Raw genomic sequence first — 23,533 nt, forward strand, 5'->3', positions numbered from 1 at the left:
CAGAACAGCAGCAATGCAGCTTGTGTTGTAGGCCATGATGAAACTCCATACTATGTAAGAAGTTTAAAGCAGTGATATTGATAGAAAATGCTCATATCTGAAACAAACCAAACCTTGGCTTCAGATACACAGAAGTAGCCCTCATTTTCCTTGCATATCAGAATACAACTGTTTTAATTCTAAATTAGGAGTGCTTCGGTTTTTTTCTTCTTGTTAGTCCCCTCCCCCCTGCCTTCATTGGAACCCCAGGTTTGAGGGAAGCAAACACGCTACAAGGGGAACTAAAATTGACTATAACAAGGTGCTTATAATCCTTCAGTCAAGTATTTTAACAAGTGTTTAATGCTAACACAGAGGTGCATGGTGTGAGATTAAATGGCAAGTTGCAGCCTTCTATTTAGAACTATAATACAATGTGTGATGGTAATTGTATCCAGGCTATGACTATAGTTTGCCTTGACATCCCCAAATTGTATGAACATACGGTCCCCATATTCAGTTAGGGACCATGATGGGTAGAGAAAAAGGAAATCTAATGACACAAAGTTGAAATGCTCCATCCTCTTCTCTGATATCTCATTGTCTGCTTTCTTCAATGGACTGGTTATTGACCGCGGCTTGAGGTCCACCCTCCTGTTCCCAGAGTGCTTGACTTCGAAGCAGTTGGTCATTACTCTCAGACCACACTGGGTCCCATTATTTGGAGCCGCCTCTATCAATATCAGTCCCCCATCTCTTTCCTCTGCCTCATAAGCCTGACACTAAACCTGATGTTTATTCTTTTAACTGCAGAGCCCTGTCTGAGAGCTAGAAGGTGTTGTCCCAAAGCAGCTTGCATGTTCACTGTATCAGCTAGCTCCACTGCTACCTTTGCCACTTCATACCAAACTCCTGGCATGTTGTCAGCTAGGTGGAAGAAATGTAACTGCTAGTGCTTGATTCTGCAAGTGTTCGAACTCAGTGGAGGAGACTGAGTTATCAATTCCCTTCCTGGAGGAATAGCAAGTTAAAACTAAAGTGTCAGAAATCTGTTGACAGCTTTTAAGTGGTTCAGAGACTCCCATTCCCTTCGTGCTTGCCCACTCCCTAGATGTGTGCACGCAAACGCGCAGGTGCCTCGTTAGCTGCTATGCTATTTGCAAATATCTGTGCATGTTCCCGGTTTTCCTAACAACCTTCCATGCAAGCTCCCATGTGTGTCGCTATAACCAGTGCTGACTTCAGCAAAACCAAGCAAAGTGTTCCCACTGGCCTCCCCCCTCCTCCATTCACATACTGTCTGCCTGTCTGTATCCCACAGTTCACCCCGTGAACACACTCAGCACAACAGACCCTGTGTTTTAACATTAACTGATGAGACCCTCGCTGCACCTGCAGCTGGTCTGAGTGTAACCAGGAGCTGCTTACACTGCCCTGTCTCAGGAGTAACCCAATTTGCAAAATGCACCATATGCCAGCACTATACTGGACTGGTCAAATGCTAAGCAGTCCATAGGGATGATCCAGAAACTGAAAACTGCATAAACGAATGGTGGTCATTTTCTGGAAGCTGTGCTGCAGCATCTCAGTAGGGCATGCCCTAGGCTGTACCCACTCATCTGCATCACACACCAAGTAATGCCACAGGCACTGACCTAGCTGCAGATCTATCTTGCTGTTTACTGAATTGTTTCAGGTATGTTCAAGTTGGAATCTTGGTAATTAGCCTGGATTTTCTTGCTTTTCATTCGCTTTCTCACATCTTTGAACAGTCCTAAAATTGAGTGATGCTGCTGGTGGTAAATTTGTTCTGTGATTAATGTTCAAATACACATCATGTGTTCTGAATTTTAGAGTGTTCTGTTGTCACTATCTCTGAAATCCTAAAATGTGAATGTCTCTGTTTCACTGTGTCTGTGTCCTCTCTTGCTGCCAGTAAGTGCTGTTACTACTCATCAGAGTGTTGTCAACTTGTATGAATTCAAATCAAGCGTGTCTCAATATTTTAGGGGCGGGGGGAGTTGGAAGCTTTTTGTTTGCTTGACTAGTTGAGTCTTTGGGTTTGGTGATACGATCTCTGACTCTCTTGTCAAGTGTTTTCATTGCTTTTCCCATTTTTCAGACTTCTCTGAAAGATAGGCACATACTTAAACTAGAACATCATTATTCTCCTATCTTACAAGTTGCTCCACAACTTGGTAATTTACTTTAGGAGTGGATCATTTGCATGGATGCAGAGCACATTTCAACCTTTGCCGAGCCAGTCACTAACCTGGAAAAATCCTATTTGTTCTTTGGTTGGCTTAGTTTTTTGTTGAGTTAGCGAGCTGAATTTGGCTCAGCAAGAGTCCAACAAGTAGCAGAGCTGGCAAACAAGGAGATGCAGGACCATATGGCCAAGAGCAGGGGAGTGGGAAGCAAGGGCAGCCTTCGCTGACAGCAAGCCATTAATTTGGCTCAGCTGTGTTAAGGCATGCTCTCAGTGAAGCCAAAAAATACTTTGAATGTCATATAAGCATGTCATTCATTAAGACCATGACATAAAAGCTTTAATTCCTGGTAGTCTCTTGTTGTGGTTGCCCACAAAATATTGAGGTTAATCAAGATTGGGTGTAAGATTCTTTGTAATCACAGAGTTGGTCTACAAATGCAACCATCTTTCTGCATGGATTTTTTTTTTTTCTCTTTCAGAAGGAAGATGTCATTCATGCGGAAAGGGATGAAAGACTGTCTCTTCGGAAGCATCGCTTCATGCATTTTGCATCATTGGAATATGAAGGAGAATATTACATGACACCAAGAGATTTCTTGTTCTCAGTAATGTTTGATCAAGTTGAACGTAAGTTGTTTTCTCATCATTGTATTTGTGAAGGAAAAGAAACTTGCAGGTCCCCTTAAAGATGTAATTTGCAAATCACTGAGATAAGATCCTTTATCTGACATAAATAAGCAGAAGCCAATTTATAAATGTTGTGCATATGGATTCTCACAGGCACCACCACCCTTTACACCAGTGAAGTGAGGCTGATGATTTAGAAATCTGGTGACTTGATGATGACATTACATCTCTGCATAATTTGCATGTCTGATCAGTATGTAGTTCCTTAATTACTTACATGCCACAGAAAATAGTAGGACTGTAATATAATAGTGTTCATACCATTCCTGGCCCCGTTATCTGTCTATCCACTTCCCCAGTAAGTACTCTGTGACCTTTTTTCTTAGAAGAGGCAGTGATGGGAGTGACTTGAATGAGTGTAATGAAGCATTGATCTCAGCTCTAGGTTTCTGTTTTCAAATCTCCTCTGGTTTGTACAAAACCTAGTTAAGAACAAATCAAAATTTGAAAAAGTACTTTTAAAAGCATGCTTTCTGAGGAGAAGATAGGACCAGCGCACAAATAAAAAGTGCACAGGTGGTTGTCCTCCTTTACTCCTGGTTTTCTCGCCTCGTTAACTCTACCCCATTCCTTAAGCTTCTTTTATCCCTCTTTGTATCATCTTCTATAATTTTCATGTTACAGTAATTTTTTTTTTAATTCTATATGTTTTTTTCTCCAAGAATTTGGCTTTTACAGCTTTCCCAAGAATTTTTTGCTTTAGAAAGGTTAAGTTCTCCAAGTTTCAGAGGGAATTGTCACTCAGAGGACAAATACTCTGTTAGTATGTATGCTGAGGGAAAGAGAGGGAAATCCCAACTTTAATCATTGTTTGCTGCAGTCTGCACGTACTGACCAGGGAAGCACGTTGTCTAGCAAAAGCAATTTGTAGCCTGGGATGCTCTGCCCAGCTTGCAGCAAATGTCCGAGCGACTTGCGGGTATTTAACAGGAAATTCAGAGGGGAATTCAGAGTAGGCTTGAGAAACAAGGAGGAAGAAGGAGACCTGAACACACTTTGATTCAAGCCTGTGGGAAATGTGGGGCAGAACAGAGTTTACTGAGCTGCAAGTGGTGAAAGAATAGGACACAAAAATCTCTAATAAAAGAAGTTTTTTTGTGTCTTCCAAAAATCTATAGGTGATAAGAATACATGGCTTCACTGCTGACACAACTTCTAATATTATCCGATGCTGCATATAAATCCTTAGAAGGATTTTACGACCTTGAGAGTCATGGAGACTCTCAAAATAACTTTTTTTAATATATGGCTAACAGGAAGAGTTCTTTCCCCTTAAAAACTTAGATCATTAAGTTAAAAACCTAGAAGAAATTTTCTTATGAGTTTTCCAGCCTGAAACACTGAAAGACAGCGAATACTGTAATTTTCAGTTTTGAAGGTATGGCTTTCAGACACTTGTCTGTGAAAGCAAGGTTAGAGAAATAAGTGTTTTTCAGTCATAGCAGTTCATACATATTAATTGGTTACTCCAACTATAATAGTACACGTGCAGATTTTTAATGAAGTGGTATGTGGGTAAGATTTATTTGTAATGCAGCCAAGTTAATTTCAGTTACTTTGCTAATATGAGTAAGAAACAGTGTTAAACAGAAAAGAAAAATAATGACAAGAAAAAACACGTGAACAAAAAAAAAGTCTTTCCACTAGTGCATATTTAGCATTTCAAATTGAGGTCAGGCTTACAACAATAGCATCGTAGACAATTCACAGAAAAATGTTAATACTTGAATCTAATGCTCCTAAACATTTTTTCTAAACATCGTTGGTGTGGGTTCTTTGGCCAGTAGCATAAACACAATGGTAAGAAATTCTCAAGTCATATTACTTGGGATTTTAGGTTTTCTTGTAACTGCAAACAGACATAGCATTTGTTAGCAGAGAAATGTGGGGTGTTAGGTATTTTAAAGGCAGTCATTTGTTCATTGTGTTTAGAAGAGTTTCATACAAGGAAAATAAACAGACCTATCCTAAGTGTCTGTCCAAGTATATTCAGAGTAGATCAAGATAGTGAACTTCATAGCAAAGCAGCAATTATTTTCTGAAACTTTCTGCTTATATCATAAAATGAATTCCCTTTCACCCTGAACAGTGGTTTTAGAAAGAAAAACAGGCATGCGACCACTAATCCTAGAAAGCCCTTTGTTTACTGGTGTACTTGAGATGCAATTTTAATATGTGATACTGCATACAAATGGTGAGTCTTATAATGTTGAACTTAAAGATGTAATGATTTGGTTATTCTCTACCTATTTTTGATTAATCACTAATAAAAAAAAAAAAAAAGACTCTTGGAAAAATTTGAAGCACCCTGGCAGTAACCATTCATCTTCATAAATATTTGCTTGGAGTTTGCCAATTGGTTGCTGTATATAATAATATGAAAGGCTTAAGGCTGCTCTAAAGTTTTGTTTCTGCTGTCTTTTTTTGCATAGATAATAGGCAGAAACGTATGACCAGCCTCATGGGCAATTTAGCTGTGTACCCCAAGAAATATTGCTGAGGTTGATCACAACATTTTGTTGGCTTGTTCCTATTCAGAGATAAACACTCCCAAACAGGAAAAAGGCAAACAAAAAGAGGGGATGAAAAGTCATTATGGATTGGAAAATAGGGGTCTTTGTCCAACAGTCTTGGGATTTTTTGCTCACTGGTGATTGTCATTGGAGAATTACTTTGAAATCTCCTGTTAGTTTTTAAGCACAATTAAATTCAGAAGAAAGTAAATGTGGTGTTCTGTAAACCAGATCAGTTATTGGTGCTAAGATCAAAAGTGCTGAGGTTAGAAAATACTAAAATATTTTAGCTATGTCCAGATTGTCGAGTGAATTCCTGTACACAGTTGGGTGGAATTCATTACTGAAGCAAAAATCTTAGGTGTGCCCTTTGACAAGGTTGCAAAACATGCAATAAATTATGATTTATTATAGAACACTTTCCCAGATAAGAAAACAGATGAACTATAGTGCAAATATATCAACTGTCATCCAACTTAAGTGATCTTGAACCCTGCTTGATAGACCTTAGTTCACTAGTTCTGCTCATTTGTTTCCTGGTGCATGGGTTTCTCTATCACTCATTTTCTTTAAGGTAGGCCAAAAATTGTGAAATCTTGGCATTCCTGTTGATTAAATTACACCTGCAAAGTTATTTACTGTCAGGGTGATAATGAAGAAAAATATTTACAGTCCTGCCATCTAAGGAGAATGAGCTGATAACAAATGCAGAGTTTCCTGACAGACTTATTAAATAAAGATCTTGATCCTTCTGTATATACTCAGGCCAGATTTAATGTATCGTAGCATCTTCATGTCCTGAACCACCCCTTTATCTGCGCTAAACAAATTTTCCTGTATTCTATGGTACCAGTGTACCAGAGGCAGTATTTTCGCAGTAGAGTCCTATCTGTCAGTGAGTATTAGTGTGTTGTAAGTTTGCTGGGAGAGGTTGAGTTGATTAAGCTTTCTGTGAAAACATGGTTGGCACAAGGTTGTGATACGTCTGAAGGTTTGATATGATGTGTGGCTTCAGGTTGTCACAGCATCAAGGTGGTCATGAGTGTGAATGAATCTGAGGAAAGAATACAGTGCAAGGCTGCAACGGCGAGAAAATTGAGTTCTCCATTGTCCTTAGTCGAGATCAGTGCTGGTGCGGACAGTGGGGTTTGGAGAGCCAAGAGGGACCAGCCAGTAGATGGGTACTTCAGAACAGACTGAATCAGTCTTCTCGTTTCTAGATCTTGAGTTTTTGCCTCCAGTGGGAGTTCAGATGCCTATACTTCAGTGTCTTCATTTTGACCTAAATTTCATATACGATAACTATTCAGACTGGTATGAGTCATGCACAAGTGTCAGATCTAAAACTAGGGTTCAGAGTCAAAGACTAAGATTTAAGCTTGTGTAAGTGGTGAAGCTCCATGCGGGAAGTGAGGATTGAAATGTTATATGGGGAGTCATTGGCACAATTGGGAACTGAATTCAATCCTGCTGAATTTCTAATGTATTAACAAAGAGATCATTTTCTCTCTATCTCTGCATTTAGTATTTTGTGGCGCTGATATGTTGTTGCTGCTCAAATCCTCCAAACACAGTAGAGAAATCTGCAAGCTGGGATATGCAGGACAGAGGTGATCCCTTGCCCAGTGCTAGATGGGAAGGTAAAGTGAAGCAAAGGCAAAGAAGCAACATGATTGTTTAAGATCACTCTATGAATCTCGTCTGAGTTGTAGAAAAATGAAACATAATCAGCCATTTCTAGCCAAAGCTTCTTAGTCGTTGTTTACTCATTTCTCAAAGTGGGGTTGTGAGTGAAGCAAATTAATGTTCCTGTTGAGGGATCTGCACACATAAGCAAAGATAAGCAGATTGCTAAAAATTTCTGCTTCTGTAACCAGCCCATACTGTGAATTTTTCATCTTCAGCTATCCTTCATCACCGCAACAGCATTAGGAAATCCTACTGTAACCCTAAGGAAGTCTTTAACATATTCTACACACTTGGCCTTTTACTTTCCCTTAAGTGTCCAAATACAACATTAAAATTTATATTCTGGATAAAATATTAGATAGTTTTGGATAAAATGTTGTACTTCAGCCAATTGTTGGTAAATAGATAAGCTAAATGAGATCTTTTCTTCTTTTCTCCTCAGCAACAGTTTGTTAACACTGGTAACTTAGTTACATAGGCTGTCTGATGTAACACTGATGATCTTCATGGGATTGGTTTATCTAAAAATTAATTTGAAGGGAAATAGTTCTTCAAAAACAGTAGAAGTACTGCAGAAATTCCTGTAATCCTGACAATGAGTATTTATATCTGGACATAAGCTTTCTTGTGAAATCAAAATAAACACTGATGTGTTTTCGTAGCTATTGCATCATGAGGTACTACGTAACAGAATCAGAGATGGGATTCTTGAGGGGAAATGGGGTCTTCCACCCTGCAGCAATCAAATCTGGTCTGTTGGTCAGGCAGGTACAGGCCACTGCATTGACTTACTTGTTTGCTCTCATTTTTCAGAAAAATTTGTTTGAAAAATAGATCCAAGAGGTTCTGCAATTAGAGCAGAGGTGTTAGACAAGAGCTGGCTTCCAGCACTGTAGCCCCTGCAGCTGCACCAGCGAGAAAGTGTGCATGGTCAGATGGGGGAGCAAGAGGAAGGATTGAGCAGTGGTGTTCGGAGGGAAGGGAACCATGGAGCAAAATCACTAAGAAGCAGCAGGTTTTAGTATATTATTGCACAGGGAGAAAGTATCCTTTTTTTTACGTGGTTCCATTTCCATGCCTTTGAAGCATGTTATGAGACAGTGCTGAAGGTACCAGGGATACATTCCTTTTAAGGTCAAATAGGAAAATATATTTTTGATCCTTAAAATTATACTGACATTGTATTAATTACATTTGTGGTTTTGTGGTTATGTCTGCATGAGAGAAGCGTAAGGTTATAATAAGCTCGTGGCTTTGTTGTGATTAATTCTTATTTTTTCCTTTGTGGCATTGCTGGCTGGAGAATGACACTGAATCTGCATTCTTATCTCGATTGACTGCAGTGCTTACTGATTAGGTAAAAAATTTGGCAAGTTGTTATGATTTGAAAATGCATTACTAGCTATTTAGCTTTCTGAAAAACAATTGTTAATGAGAAGATACATTGCAACTTCTCAATGAATGAAAGCAATTTTTCAAAACTCGACACAGTACCAATAATAAAACTGGTCAGGCTTCAGCAGAGTTGTGAGCAAGAGGCAAGTGGTCTCAATACACATCTTGAAGGATTTAGTTATTTAAAGTGTGAAAGTTATTGGTTATTTAATGACATCTGAATGGAAAACAGATTCCTTGAAACGAATGAAAATATATTGTGTGCATACAGAATACTTGTAGTACAAGTAATGGAAAGATCTGGTTATTAATAACAGGAGTCTGCTTGTTGTATAAACATCAGCTGCCTTAGAATTTCAGAAGCCTTGCAACAGTTTCTGCTTTAGTCAAGTATTCCAGTTTTGTGACATGCTACCATGAAATTTAAAATACTTAACAGAGAAGTCACTTTTCTTTTTTTTTACACATACGAGCGAATTTCACGAACTCATACAATCATTCATCTCTGAATATTTTTCCTATTTGTAAAGATTTTTTATTTTTGTAGAACACCACACACTATCAACTACATTTATAACATACTGTCGGCATACCACAGAAAATCTCTCTGGGATTTTTTCTGCCATGGGTTCTGAATACTTTTGACAAATTACTTCAGTATTTTTTTTTAAATAAATTCAGTGGAACTTAATCAGTTCTGAAGCATCCTGCTTAACTGACAATTAAGTCTTAACAGATGTAGCGTGAAAATCAGACTCAATGAATTTTTATCACTCTTAAATGTATTTTAATTTCTTGCAACATATGTCCTTAACACACACAGGTATTGGTTTGTACCTAAGAAGTACAATCTGTTTTTAAAATTCCTTGGGTTGCATTCAGATATTTAGAATTGATGGGGATCTGGCGGACCCTCAGTGGATGATAGCAGGTGCCAGGAGTGCAGGTCAGGCTCCTGCCAAACTCTAGCATGTGTTCTAACCTCACATTTTCAGTGGTTTGTAACTCTTTCAGTGCTGATGGTTCTGTGCTTTTCCTTAGGCCAACAGTGAATTTTTATTATATTAGTCATATGGTTTATTCTTTTTTGAGTAACCTTGATACAGACTGATATGTTCTCATAAGAAATGTTAATTATGAGGGTTTTTTAAACATCTAAGGCAGAACCACTGAGTATCAATCACTTTCCTTCTAGGCAATAGCAGCAGGCAAGGTGTGCAGCTTGCTTTGGTAGATGAGAGGAGCTGTCCTTACTTGCCAAACAGCTGGGGTCTCCAGGGAGACCTTGGAGAAGTTCCACTGCTCCCTCTTTGGAAAACACTGGCATCGATTTCCTATGGGAGAAACTACCTGGGTTATGCTCTCTTTTTTTACTCTCCAGCCCTGCACCTGCAGTAGGTTATAGCACAGATTGTGCTCAGTAGCCTTTCTCATCTACTGTGAAACAAAAGCAAATACTGAGCTCAAAGACTTTTTTCCATGTGTAAAACACACAGGTTTCTCTTGTTAGAGCCACCTGCTTACATGGCAGTGCCCTCTCTTGGGTTTACCAGCTTCGTTACTGCAGAGAATTACAGCCGAGAGCCAACTTTTAGTAATTAAATCAATCTTCCAACATTGTCCAGTCCATCAGAGATCTCTGGTCCTCACACCACCATCCATAATGCTGGAGGACACCTGGTCATTCTGATGGCTATGTCTTTAGTTAAATATCTTTCCTCTCAGACCTGGGAGAGGCTTGTGCACCTGAAAGCATAAGGATTTTTCAGCCATAGCTAACAAGAAGATACCATGTTTTCCAACAAATCCTTGGTTCTTAGCAGGTGAAAGGTAGTTCAGCATCATTACTAGGTCCAAGTATGTCCTAACTGGCCATTCTTGTTTTTTCTAGTTAGCTTATCAGTATATAGAAAGTGCCAGTATCCTGGGTCTTTGTTCACCAAGAGCTGTGGTCCTACCTGGCTTAATGAAAATTAAAAATGGGCTCCTTCTATGGAATTTGAATATAAAACATGGCTAAGCCAGCTACCATTTGACTTTATCCAGACTATTTCAGTTGTCTCTCAGAAGAGCTGATGTTTGACATCTTCAGGACAAAACAGCTCATTTTCCCAAGTCTTCTTTTCTAGCCTTGAATTCATGTCCTTTGCACCAATACCTCTGATACTGCTGGGACAGTGGAGTCTTGCTGCTGCATTAGTATTGGCAAGCACTAAGTCAGTCACGTATCCCACTGGAGAAACTGCCAGTTCCAGAAAACAGATGACTTTTGTCTTTTTTTGTTCCTCTCAATGTTTTTTGTTTTTCCTGGGGAAGAGTGAGATGTGTTTGTTCTTAACTGTGGACTGGATCCAAACAGTTGTGAGTCTGACAGAGCAGATTCTTATAATAGAGAATACTAAAATTAGTCATTTTGTCTCATGTGGATGGACATCTGCTTTTCCATTGGGACTGTATTTATTTACTGTGTCTGACAACTTCTGAACAGTCACCCACACCCTGACATAGCAATTATTTCTTCTCCATGGATTTTTTGGTGATAGAGAATGTGAGAGCTTGCTTCTGTTTTGCTGTCACTTTCTTGGGAGAAAATATAAAACCTAATGTTCAAAAATTTCATCTGCTTCTCTGGCTTTGTTCAAATTGGCAAGAGAGAACAACTGTTTAGTAGAAAAGAGCAGCGTTTTTTGTGATGTGTATGGTGGTAAAGGCAGTCTCTGCTGTTGAAAAAGTAAGGGGCTTTTAAACCAGTATGTTCAATTTAGAAGTACAGTGGGCAACATAAAATGACTTTCACTGAAAGAAAGGCATCTATTGTTTGCTTTTCATTTGCACCCACTTTGAGAATTGTAAAAAGCCTACTTAAAATTTGATTCAAATTTCAATTCACTCTCTTTCCTCTGCAACTAAAATAAATGCTCATTTCAGGAGGACAGTCCCTATTCTTTATGTCCAGTACTGCTGTAAGAAAGAAAAAGGATATCTGCATAGTCATACCATTCCAAGAACACTTGTATTTATTACCACAGCTTACCTGAGTTAACGTGTGATATCAGGTAATGTGTTTTTAAGGATTTGCATATTCTATTAGGGTGATACATAATGGCTTAGCACTTGTTTCTAGCATTTCATGGCTAATTATGTCAACATTTGTCATATATATTCTAAAAGTCAGCTATTATTTTAGCAGTTTAAAAACATAACATACAGACCTTTTATAGATTTTTCATGCTCAGTTTAAAATTATTTGTAGCCACTGCTTATATTGGAAAAAGTGACACAGCATCCCCTCTGTTGCTTGAAAACTCTTATGATATCCAACCTAAAATTAATCACTGTCTCTTTAAACCCACTTGCCCTTGTGCCAACATTTTCCCATTACCTAAAATAGGGATTTTTTTTCTTTTGAATCTTAACACCATGATGCATTATAGATAATAATATTACCACTCAGTGCTGGTCTTGTTAGGTTAAGCAAACCCAGGCTTATTTTTATCTCCTCTGCCTGGGTGTGGCTTCTGTTCCATGGCTTCATGTAGGTAGCTTTATTCCATGCTTTTCTGAATTTGATTTCTTTTTATAAAGCCAACTTAATTCCCTGGCACATAGCGCAATCCACTAGCAATCACTGTGGCCTAAGAGATGGAAGAAGAGTTGAAGTCAGGAACTTTTTAAATGCTGTTACTGAAACATCTGAATTGTCAAACTGCAGCTTCAGTCAAGGAGAAAAACGGTACAAAGCAATGCTCACTAGAGTGAAACACTTAAACTTGTTTAGCCTGTGCTTTACTCACAGTTGCTACATGCAGAAGAGCTTTCAGCACCATAGGTGCTTTGGTCCTCATTTGTAGCTCCATGTGTCTGCTAGGCTGAGGGTAGTACAGTAGAGAAAATTATTGTCTGTGTTCTTAGGTGAAGAAAGTTTTAATATAATCATGGAATTGTGGTTAAGACAAAGAGAGATCTGGCAAAGAACATCCAAAGGGAGGTTAAGGGCTTGAGGCCCCTAGGTAATGTATATGCCTTTGCACAGGAACAGGAAAAATGGTTCATTTTTTCAGTCCAAGATTGCTCTTGAAGGAGCAATTAGTTTTTTCAGAGAAGCTGAGTACAGCAGGAAGGAGGCAAAGCAAGGATAATTAGAGGCAGTGGACACAGAAGCCCAGTATGCTGAAGGCTGCTACAAGTTAAATGAGAAGATGTTAGTGGGAATTTTGATATAACATATATTTATGCTTTTAGATTTATCTCCTCCTTTATCTTTACTGAACAAATATTTCTGTTATATTTCTGTTTTGACAGACCTAACGCAGTGTTTCCACTGGTGCTTAATAGTACCAGAATTATTTAGAAAATCTGAATATAAAATGAAAGGCAGGGTGAAGTCAAATGTCTTTTTGAGGTTTGCTTCATCAGGTGATTTGAATCCAGGGGAGAAAGCTTTTTTCCCTGGGGAAATAAGGCAATTATGTAAAAGAATAACTTCATTTTTTTGAAAGAGGCTATTGATCTTTTTGTCTAGATTTATTTTTTCTTTCTGCCAAACTTGTCTTTAGAAGGTGAGGAGTTTGAAGTCATAGGGGTAAGAGGTGGCTTATCTTTGCTTCTCTTATTCAGTCTCCAAAGTTCCCCCCTTAGAGCAGAGGAGGTCTTCTAGATGGTGCACGAGATTTTCTTTTCTGCTAATAAGGAAGGCTGATGGACACCATGTCAGTAATTTACTATTAAACGTACTATTGGCAGCATTTTTTTTTTTTTAACTTGCAAATTAACCAAACGCCTTTGGCCACTGCAATAAGGCATGATTAACATCTGGTTTTAAGCTCTTCTATGATTTCTCATTACTTTAGTTCTCACCGATTTTTTAGGGGAGTTCTCAGACTTTTCATGATCCTGTTCTTCTTTCCATTAGCACCTTATCTTCTGCATAAGGACAACATTTCAAATTAGGTTTATGTAACTTTCTTCATTCTGGTACTCAGAAACTAGCTAAAACTAGATTGCTTCAGTAGTCTTTTTGTGTGGAAAAAATAGGACAAACCCTTCTTAGCTTAAAATACAGGAGCATTCTGTTATCACTTAGATACCCTTGGAGCCCCTGCTGTAGGAAAACGTCCCAAACATCTGTTAATTGCTATGTGACAGATGTTAATGATGTATAAACAAGTCAGACTCAGCAGGGGCTGTTACTGGTTTGCTCAGAGCTTCTGTATGTGCTAATAACAGAATGAGCTAATCTTAGAAGTAGAAAGAAACTCCTGGCTAATTTAAAGTTAAAAGCGAGAATGACGTGGACCATCAACTGAAGGAGAGCAAGTCAGCCACTGAAAGGAACTCCGATTAAGCATGAGAAGAAAGAAAGAAAGAGAAAGAAAAAGAAAGAAAGAAAAGCTAGAGATTGCAATAATGCCTGAACCTGGAGAGTTATGGAAATAATGAAGTAGGGCTGTGCAGGATCAGTAAAATGCCCAAAACGGTAGGCAGAATCTTCTGTAGGAAAATTCCCAAACATGGTCATTAGAATGTCCTTATCTTCTCACAGTGGCAGTTGGAAAAAGTAATGTCATCACTGGGGTCATCTGCATTAAAATGGCCTTCCTAAAATTTTTGTGTAAGGTTGCACTTCAGAGCCTTATAAAGGGAAAAGGTTCCTTCTGGAAATTTTGACATGACAGGATCAGCTTAATTCAGCTCTGAATAGCAATTCCCTTTATCACTAGTTATCCTTGTAATCTGCAGGAATCTATAATATCTGAAGTTAAGTGCTACAGTACTGCACCTATGCCAAAAGTCTCTTCCCCTAATATAGCACTCTTATTCTTTTTTTTTTTCTTATGCTGATTCACTAATCACTAATGGGAATTAGTTGCAATTGCTACAGTTCTGCTGAAAAAGAAAGTGATGCATTAGGTTCTACTAGAATAGACATCCGGTAATTCCGTTCATCCTTTTGATAAAACTAATTGCAAAATGGATCTGTTTCTTTGTTGAGTGTTTATTCACCCTTTTCTTTCAATGGATGGTGTCAGGAGAGTTTGGGAGGATGAACAGATGAATAATATCACCAACTGGAAAAAAAAAAATTATCTTGAGTAAAACCATAGAATATTAACAAGTGGATCCAAAACAATCTTATGCACTTTCTTTTGTTTAGATTTGTCATATGTTTTAGAAGTTACACTTACCCACGTTCAACACAGGTGGTATTTTCCAAATTTCTAGTAAAGAAGGTGATTTCATCCCTTTTTGTCTTCTTATACAAATGTATTTGTTGTTTCTTCAAGAAAAGTCTCCTTCAAAGCAGAGGTGAATAGGAGCTGCAGCTGTAATGAGTCCAAGTCACCCCGTAGAGTAACTGAACATCTAGTGGGTGTTCACTTAATCCTTTCATTTCTAAGCAGAATTTATATCGGTTATAATTTACAAATTAACTGTTCTGTAAACTCAATAGCAATGCCCTCAAACATCTAATCACTGTAAATTGCATGTTCATGAATAGGACATGTTCTAGAAGATAAGCATAATAAGGTTCTGAATTTTTTTGGCATTTACTGTGCTCTGGACAGCAAGACAAAATGTCCCAGGCTTTGAGCTTAGACACAGAACTCTCATTAATACAATTACTAACACAGAATTGTTTCCTTTGAATAAAATGCTCAAATTCACTGTTAAACCCAGTACTTAGTGCTCTCGTGTCTTGACAAATAAGGCAAAAATGCTGTTTCTTCCTTCATAGAATGGTTTGGGTTGAAAGGGACCATAAAGATCATCTAGTTCCAACCCCCTGCCATGGGCAGGGACACCTTCCACTACACCAGGTTGCTCAAAGCCCCGTCCAACCTGGCCTTGAACACTTCCAGGGAGGGGGCAGCCACAGCTTCTCTGGGCAACTTGTTCTAGTGTCTTACCACCCTCACAGTGAAGAATCTCTTCCTTATATCCAATCTAAATCTAACCTCTTCTGGTTTTAAAATCATTACCCCTCATCCTATCACTACGCTCCTGATAGACAGTCCCTCCCCATCTATCCCATAGGCCCCCTTTAAGTACTGGAAGGCCACTATAAGGTGTCTCTGGAGACTCCTCTAGGCTGAACAACCCCCAACTCTCTCAGCCTGTCCTCACAGGGAAGGTGCTCCATCCCCCTGATCATCTTTGTGGCCTCCTCTGTACCCGCTTGAGCAGGGGATGCACTGTGGATGCAATCTTCAACTGCATAGGAATATTGTTGCCTTTGATATAAGCAAAGGGGGAAAATCCTAAAACTCCATATGAAACCTACCAACTCTTACTTGTATTTGGTGTTAGTGTAGGCTACAAAAGCACCTAAACTGATACTTTCCTATTGTGAAGTTGTTCAGATGACTGTATTAAATTAGAGAGACATCTTGTATTCATAGCCCTTCTAGAAACAAATGTGTACAAGCGTATTCAAAACCCAACAGGACATGGTCTTGGGCAACCTGCACTGACTGACCCTGCTTTGACCTTTTTCCAGTTGTCACTATGAGAAAATAAGGCCATTCTAATTACCACGATGATCTCCAGAGCTCCCTTCCAAATTAAGATGTTCTGTGTATGAGGCAATTTCCCTCAACCACGGGGGAGCCACACTTCATGGGTCTTCCCACAGGCTTCTCTGAAACTCCCAAGACCATCTTTTGCAATCACCAAGAAGGTGCTGTTTGTGCTGTGTTCTCTAGAATTGTTTCTACTGGGATGGAAATAAGAACGATAAGAAGTTGGAAAGGATGTGTTTAGTCTGTGGAGGATGTAGGGTGGCCCTAAAGGAGTCGAATTCCAGACTTTTGATGGAAGGACAAGGCACTAGGAGAATGAAACAGGGGCAGCGATTACCACCATCATTAAAATAGCGCAGCAATAGAAATTGGGCATCCTGCTGATGAGATATCCAGATTTCACAATAGCAGTGCAGAAGGTCGTTAGCCATCTCTCTCTTTTCTTTTTTTTTCTTTTTTTTTTTTTTTTATCTTCCAGAAGTCTGACCAGGGTTTGCTGGGATATGATGAAAGTTTCCCAAACTGATACTTCTACCAAAATTCCATTGTACTTTTCCAATCAGCTGTCACCTCTTGGAACATTTTTTGTGATATTTCTATGAACTTTTACTGTATGTTGCTGTAGTGCAAGTAAATTAGTCTTTAAAAGAAAAATACTGTTTGAACAAAAAAGAAAGCACTAATGATGGTGTAAATAATTTTGATATGTGATAGGGTGAAACAGGAAAAAAAGTGAGCTACTATATAAACTGAATCTAAATAGCTTTTTATATTTACAGGACTCTTGAGAATCCACTCAATTTATGTGAAATGTCAGTGCTTCTGGTTACTTACCCACTGCAGTAATTTAAATTGGCTTGATGCACTAATATGTCAGTTATTTACTGCTTGGACACAAGTGCTGTAAATGCCCTGCATCTGAACAGAATTATGGTAACAGCACTGCATTTTTCTTGCTGATACTGTGAATAACTTCAAGTTTTTCACAAAGTATTTCCAGTTTTAATTTTTAAATTATATCAAGTGATTACATTTTATTTTTTCTCTTCCACTGGGAATAAACAATATCAATAGTACCCTGAAGTTTGTACTTGGGTGAATAAGTTTAAGAAAAAGCAAACTATTCATAAAAAAAGCAGTTGAAATAATATCACTATTGTCTTCTGAACCCAAACTACAGTTTAGAATTAATACATGCTTGCACATTTGAAAAATAGTTATAATGCATGAGCAAAAGTCTACTGGGAGCAATAGGACAAAGTAGGTGACCCACATGGTCATGTGACCCACATGGTCGCTTCTGGCCTCATTATCTGTAATTCTTGCAAGTTGGAGTGTTCGTTACATATCAAAGTGCCATAAATAAACCATACAATTACTTTGTATAGTTTGACAGAGTTTGATATGATATGCAGTTCCTGCTTAGGGGATAAATTGCATCAAAGCAAGAAGGTGAAAAAGATAGTCTTCTCTGACACATGCCCTCTTTTTCCGTATTCCAGGGTGGGTAAGGTAGTTTTATTCTAGTGATAAATTCCCACACAAAGAATGAATTCTTCACCTGGCACCTCAGTTACGTTTGCCAGGAATTGAATCCAATTTGTAATAATTAACAGTCTTTAATATTCTTGTTCTTAGTCTTTAACTGCATTTTTTTTTAACATTTTGTGAGATGCATGTGAAAAGTAACAGTTTGTCGTGGTAGAGAAGATCTCCAGATATATGGTAGAATACAAATTGTAAAGGAAGTGGCTGAATGAGATTCAATAGGGATAGTTGCTACAGTGGTGATGGTGGCTTTATATTGAGCACATGAACTTAAGTCTTACACAGCGAGTAAGAATCAATTTCTGGTGCTGTTAAGGTTTTGACCTTTTCTTCTTTCATTTTGGTAGTGGGATGATTAATTTGCACAGATTTTCATTCTGAATCCAAATTAATCTCTGCTTACAATTAAGATGCAATTTGCTCAAGTTGTGCATGCAGTTAGATTTTTAACTGTGTCATTTCATTGTTGTTCTTATCCTACTTTATTTTTCTTCTTATTTTTGTCATGCTTATCTTCTCTAGTTGTAAAGTAGATTACAGAGCCCTTAAGCCATGGATCATGACTTCTAACACTGTCTAGTAAAGCAACAGAATTAAACCTCTAGTGCTACAAGGCTATCATAATAGTTTATCTTCATCTGTTGTTAGTACCTTAACCTAACATGTGCTCCAGCACTATAGTATTTAAAAAACTAGTCTTTGTTAGCAAGAGGAGGTGACGACATAAAGCATAACGATGCTACAGTAATCATCTCTTCTTTATTTCAGGGTAGGACCAACGTTCATTAATTGGGTTTTGAAGGCTTAGTCTAGCTTATGCTGTTCTCTTTGCTAGATGAGACTGACTACCATCTCAAGCCTAATACTAGGAATTTTTCTTGAGTTCAGGCTCTGTCTGGCTGCTCTTTGTGGAAGGAAGGTCCATGGTTTTGTGCAGATTCAGGAAATGCCATTCATCCCAAAAGTCTGAACTGCATAATGTTCTCTGTAGATTGGCAGGAGTCATTCTCCACCCCTCTGATCTCAGAAACATGTGTTATGGATACAGCTTCTTCCAGGTAATTTTAATTGGCCTTTGTAATACTTTATTGCTCCAGTTATGCAGCCACTCTGCCACTTGAACCATAGTACACTTTGCCCTTGTATCTGATTAAGTTCTTAAAACAGAGAATACATGCCCTTAGCACTGCTAACATCAGGCTGAGCAACAGGAGGTTGGAAGAAGCAGATTACAGATACAACAAATACAAAAAGCAGTCATGGTGCGAGTTATCTGGCTGTGTGAAAAAGGGTTCATCTACTCAATTTAGATGTATAAAAGCTGAATGTCAGGTCAGAGCAAGTGATTGTAGCATTTCTTTAAAGTCAATGGAAGGAAACAGGTAAGTCCAAGGCCTGTATTAGACACCTATCTCAACCTGGAATAAATTTCTCTTTTGCTGTGTGTGTTTCTCTCCCTTGACTGTAAAGGGAGCCTGGGGTCATTAGTCAGGATGAGGTTTGTAGACAGAGATAATATCTTTTATTAGACCAGCTGCTGTAAGTTGGAAAAATTAGACAAGCTTTTGGGCATATGAGCTCTTCTTCAGATCTGAAATAGGAGCAGCAGATTTCAAAGTTAATTATAAACCCTTCTCTACGTATGTCCTTACACCATCATAGTTACAGCAAAGCACCATAGAGATCACTAACTCAGATTTAGGCATCTAATTTTTAGACCTCTAAATGAAGCCAGAGGAACCAAGCGTGAGGTGCTTATTTGGAAGTTTGAGGACTTGCATTTCACATGACACATTTTTCCTCTGGATGCTCCCTCCAGTCCTGATCTCAGAACCAGCCCAGAGGGCTGGCAGCCTCTCCTGCTGGGGAGATGCTCATCTGCGATTGTGCTCTCTGCTTGGCTTCTTGCTGCTTGTGTGTTACATGTGAAGTCTTAATTCGCATCCCATGCTCCTTTTGCAGCCAAGGGCTGCTGTTAACAGGCCTGTTAGACTTATCTGCTGTTTTGGAAGAAATAACTTTCTGTATGCTATATGTTCATTGCAGTGCAAGTCTTGTGGTAAGCTTGGAAGTTTGAACCTATTCTCAGCTTTTCCTATCTGCAGTTTGGGTTAGTTATTAAAAGAGAGCCCATCTGGGAGCAAGTCACTTTCCCTGGATAATACCTAAGGAAAAGTTGTTCCCCTGCTCTCCCTGCCATCCCTACAGACTCTTGCTACAGTCCCAGTGAGGACTGAGCTGCTCACGTGCTCTGTAGTGAGCACCACAAAATCTGTTTTTACCCGGATGACTGTGGTTATTTTGGAGGTCCTGGCACTGCTGATGACTTGGTGCCACGGTCTCTTTAACAGGTTTTGAAAACTGTCTTATCTTAATTTTTCAGTCTGTTTCAGTTTCCTAAAAGATTGTGTCATCCTTTGATGTTTTCTCCCTGCATCAGCATCCCACCCATTTTACCCCGGGCTGCCTTACTCACAGAGAAACCTTCTGGTATTGAGTGGCTCTGATGTGACTGCTCTTCTGAAATGGAGATTTGCCAGCACTGGCCTCGGCCCAGCACTGTATATTTCTTGTTTCCTCAGAGGAATGATTGCTCTAAATAAAGAAGGACAGATGCAAAGCTTGTTTTGTAAAGCATATCAAAAGCTTCTATTACTGCAAATTGCCTTTTCCACTGGGCATACTTGAATTTTAATTCAGGTGGTTCAATTCACTAATTCATGTGATTGAAATGACTTTTATCAATTATCTTTCAATGGAGCAGTGCGCTAGTTCAGTAAAAGCTTTCTAGCTGAAGTGTATTCTTAATTCATTTAAATAGCATGCTCATTTATTATTCAGATACTGGTTTGCCAGGAGCTATCATAGGAATCTGACCGCTTGGTTTGTTATGTTTTTCAAAAAGCCTTAATTTTTTTTTGCTATCCTTGATTTATCTCCAATATCACCAATATTTCAAAAGGAGGCCTTAAAGAACTAATTACTGGCTTGAATTTTTGCCTTTTACATTACTGGTTTCATTATCAGTAAGTACTTTATAAATGCATAGAAAAGCTTTAAAGAGCTGAGAATGTAAATAAGGCAGATAAACAAAGGACACCTTTTTGAGATAAGGTACTTGTCCAGTATCATAAAAATATCTGAGAGAGAGCTGCATATGAAATACAAGCTATTGAATTTCAATGATCTTCCATTTTGGGCTAATTTAAACAAAAATTTTAACGGGATCTCCTCAAGAAAATCAATATACACGATTCTTATCTAACCCAGCTTGCCGGGGCACAGGGACAGGATTCTCAGAGTTCAGCTTGTGTGAAAGCTGGCAGCCAGCTAAAACAGAGAAATACAAATTCTTGGTCCCATGGCAGGCAAGGCTTGCAGGGTGGACTCTTCTATAAAGGCTACAGCATAAGCTGTGCACAGTGGGTTTGGTTTTTAAAATGCCCCGATCCTCAGATTACAACTGCGCTGAAATCTTATCCAGTTTAAAAGGTTTGTTTCGCTCATCATTTTACAGACTCAGAGTTTGTTTGAATTGTGACATACTTAATGCTATTATCTTAATTTTTCATGAAAAAACAAATGGTTTCCTAGTACTCCAGTATGACTTTGAACTTGTCAAGCTTCAGCAAAGATAGCAATGATTACCATCTAAAATTAAAAAACTGGGAGAACAATTTTTTTGGTTTTACTTGTTTATCACTGTGTCTGTCTGAAATGGAGCTAAAAAGACATCCTGGTCAAACTATCTCAGTGACATTGATGATAAAAGGGACAGGAGTTGTCTTCCTAGGAAAAGATACCTATTTTATACTGTTCTCATTTGAAGTTAAGGCTGTGGAGAAAGATTGATTCAAAAATTAATTTTCATTTCCATATTGCAAAAGTGGAACAATCTTGCAGACATGTAAAATTATGTTTTCATGCAGATAGTAGTAACTTCCCTACTTTTGCTTTGGCATTTGATTGTTGTTATAACGGTTGATCTTAGTGATTTTGTTTATTCTTTGGCTCTGAAGGTCTTTTGTCAGATCTAAGCCTTTCCTTAGCTGTACAGGTGTAAATGGGTGGTACTGAGTGCAAGTGGGTACTTGTTTAATTCAGCCCTTTCCTAATGTTAATCCTAACATTGATGTCAGGTCTATTCTACATCTTAGTGTAAAAAACTGATAGACGATGGAAACACTTCTATTGTAAGAAATGTATGTGACAAAATACCCAGATTTGCCGAGGGCAAATTAAAGCTGACATAGCTGCTTTTGGCAGTGTTTTCTTAATTACAGTTGTCAGCTAACTTTCTTGGCTAAAAGCACAGAATTTGTGTGCTTCTAAGTAGACTCAGTATTCATTCAACTTAAAAAGCTAAAATGGCTTTTTGTCCATGAAAGGTGTGTCTGTACTTCATTGTTGTTTCATGGATCCGCTATAGATGATGAAAATTAGATTACAGCATCTGTAAAATATGTGGAGACCCTTGAAAATACTCACTGTCCTTTAAGGCAGAATTCTATCACAGTTTTGGCAGGTCTGTAAGAAAAAAAAAAAGACTTGTTTTTCTTCTCATTCATTCAAGCTCAAAACAATAAAAATTCCAAGTTTCTTTCTCTGATACCAAAGCGAGACACTATGACAAACAAGTTTTCTAATATGTCATTAATTTACCCATTAGTAAGAATCTATCAAGGTAAAAGAATAAACTATGGAAAAGTGCATCTTTTCCTCCTTAGATCTTTTACTTATTAGATTAAATAGTTCCTAATAATTATAACCATTGCTTGTATTCCTCAGAGAGAGACTTAGATCTTGATATATTTGTAGTCATGTGTCAGGAATGACAGCACCAAGATATAATTGATAGAAAGGAAGAGGCTTTTTTTTCAGTGTCTGGACTGGGTAAGAAAACTGTTGATACCTTTGCAGTGCGTTTTCTGCAAAGAGGAGTTATACCTTCTTTTCCTAATTATTGTAGACAAAGCCTTAAAAGACATGGTTCCTCAGAGTGTTGCATGTTTGATACGGTAGTGTGTGATATTAACAGAGCTTTCTTTGTTGGTGTTTAAAGGGATCTCATTGTTAGGAAGTGAATAAATGGAGAGAATAAGCACCAAGAGCTAAATTAGTGTTCAAGGAATATTATGAGTGCTACAATGAAAGTAGCTAATGTTTCCAAGTGAAAACAGATTTCAGTCTTCACAGATGATTTTATATGGTGACAGTACCAACAGAATATAACTGGGTTTAATTCTTAGAAAATATTCAAATAATTATTGGAGGAAACTCATTCTACAGTTTAAATTATTACATTATTATAAGATCATATTTTAATACTCTACACAAACAGCAATATGAAAAATAACACTAGTGTCCCAAATGTCAGGTTTTTTTCCAAAAAATTCCTGGCCTAATGGTATATGTGCTTGCTGACATCTGTATGCCATTTTCATTTGACTAGGTTATTGAATCTTTTGATTTTGAAGCTCATTTGAGAGGAGCACCATTAAAAGTCTCTACATTTATTACTCTACTGTATTTACTACTTAGAAAAGTAGAAATGTCTTCATTTATATCTCAATCTGTCCCTTTCCCTCCTGCCTTTTTTCCTCTTTTATTGTAGCAGCTGCCCCTTGTGCAGTCAGTCGTAGCAGGGACCAACTCACCCACCTCATTCTGCCCCTCTCCACGTGCTGGGGTGATGTGACTGTCCTCTTCCTCTTCTGCTGCTCAGCAAAGGTGTCCTCTCCTCCCACAGTCCCTTCACCCATGCCAGGATTCCCCAGTCAAGGGTAGCATGAGCACCTCTGTATCATCGTTGTTACTGTCTTTTCATCTCTGAAGGAGGTCAGTCAGCCTGTCAACATCTTAAACATCCTCTGGAGAGTGGCCACAGCTGAATGCAAGAGTGCTGCAGCCGTTTGTATGAGCTCTAGGCAGTTGCAGTTGTGACTGCTAGCTGGTGAAAAGAGAATCCATACGTCTACAACAGATTTTCC

The 23,533-nt window shown here is 38.4% G+C and overlaps 1 protein-coding gene across 1 annotated transcript in view; it reads left to right on the top strand.

Annotated features, from left to right (window-relative positions):
- MICU2 (mitochondrial calcium uptake 2) overlaps window positions 1–23,533 on the top strand; it is a 147,245-nt gene that overhangs the window by 80,641 nt on the left and 43,071 nt on the right. Inside the window, exon 2 of the mRNA XM_074860046.1 lies at window positions 2,671–2,818. Coding sequence (XP_074716147.1) covers window positions 2,671–2,818 — 148 coding nt within the window. The remainder of the gene's footprint in view (window positions 1–2,670; window positions 2,819–23,533) is intronic.

The sequence above is a fragment of the Strix uralensis genome, chromosome 2 (genome assembly GCF_047716275.1).
Source record: "Strix uralensis isolate ZFMK-TIS-50842 chromosome 2, bStrUra1, whole genome shotgun sequence".
NCBI classification, from domain to species: Eukaryota; Metazoa; Chordata; class Aves; order Strigiformes; family Strigidae; genus Strix; species Strix uralensis.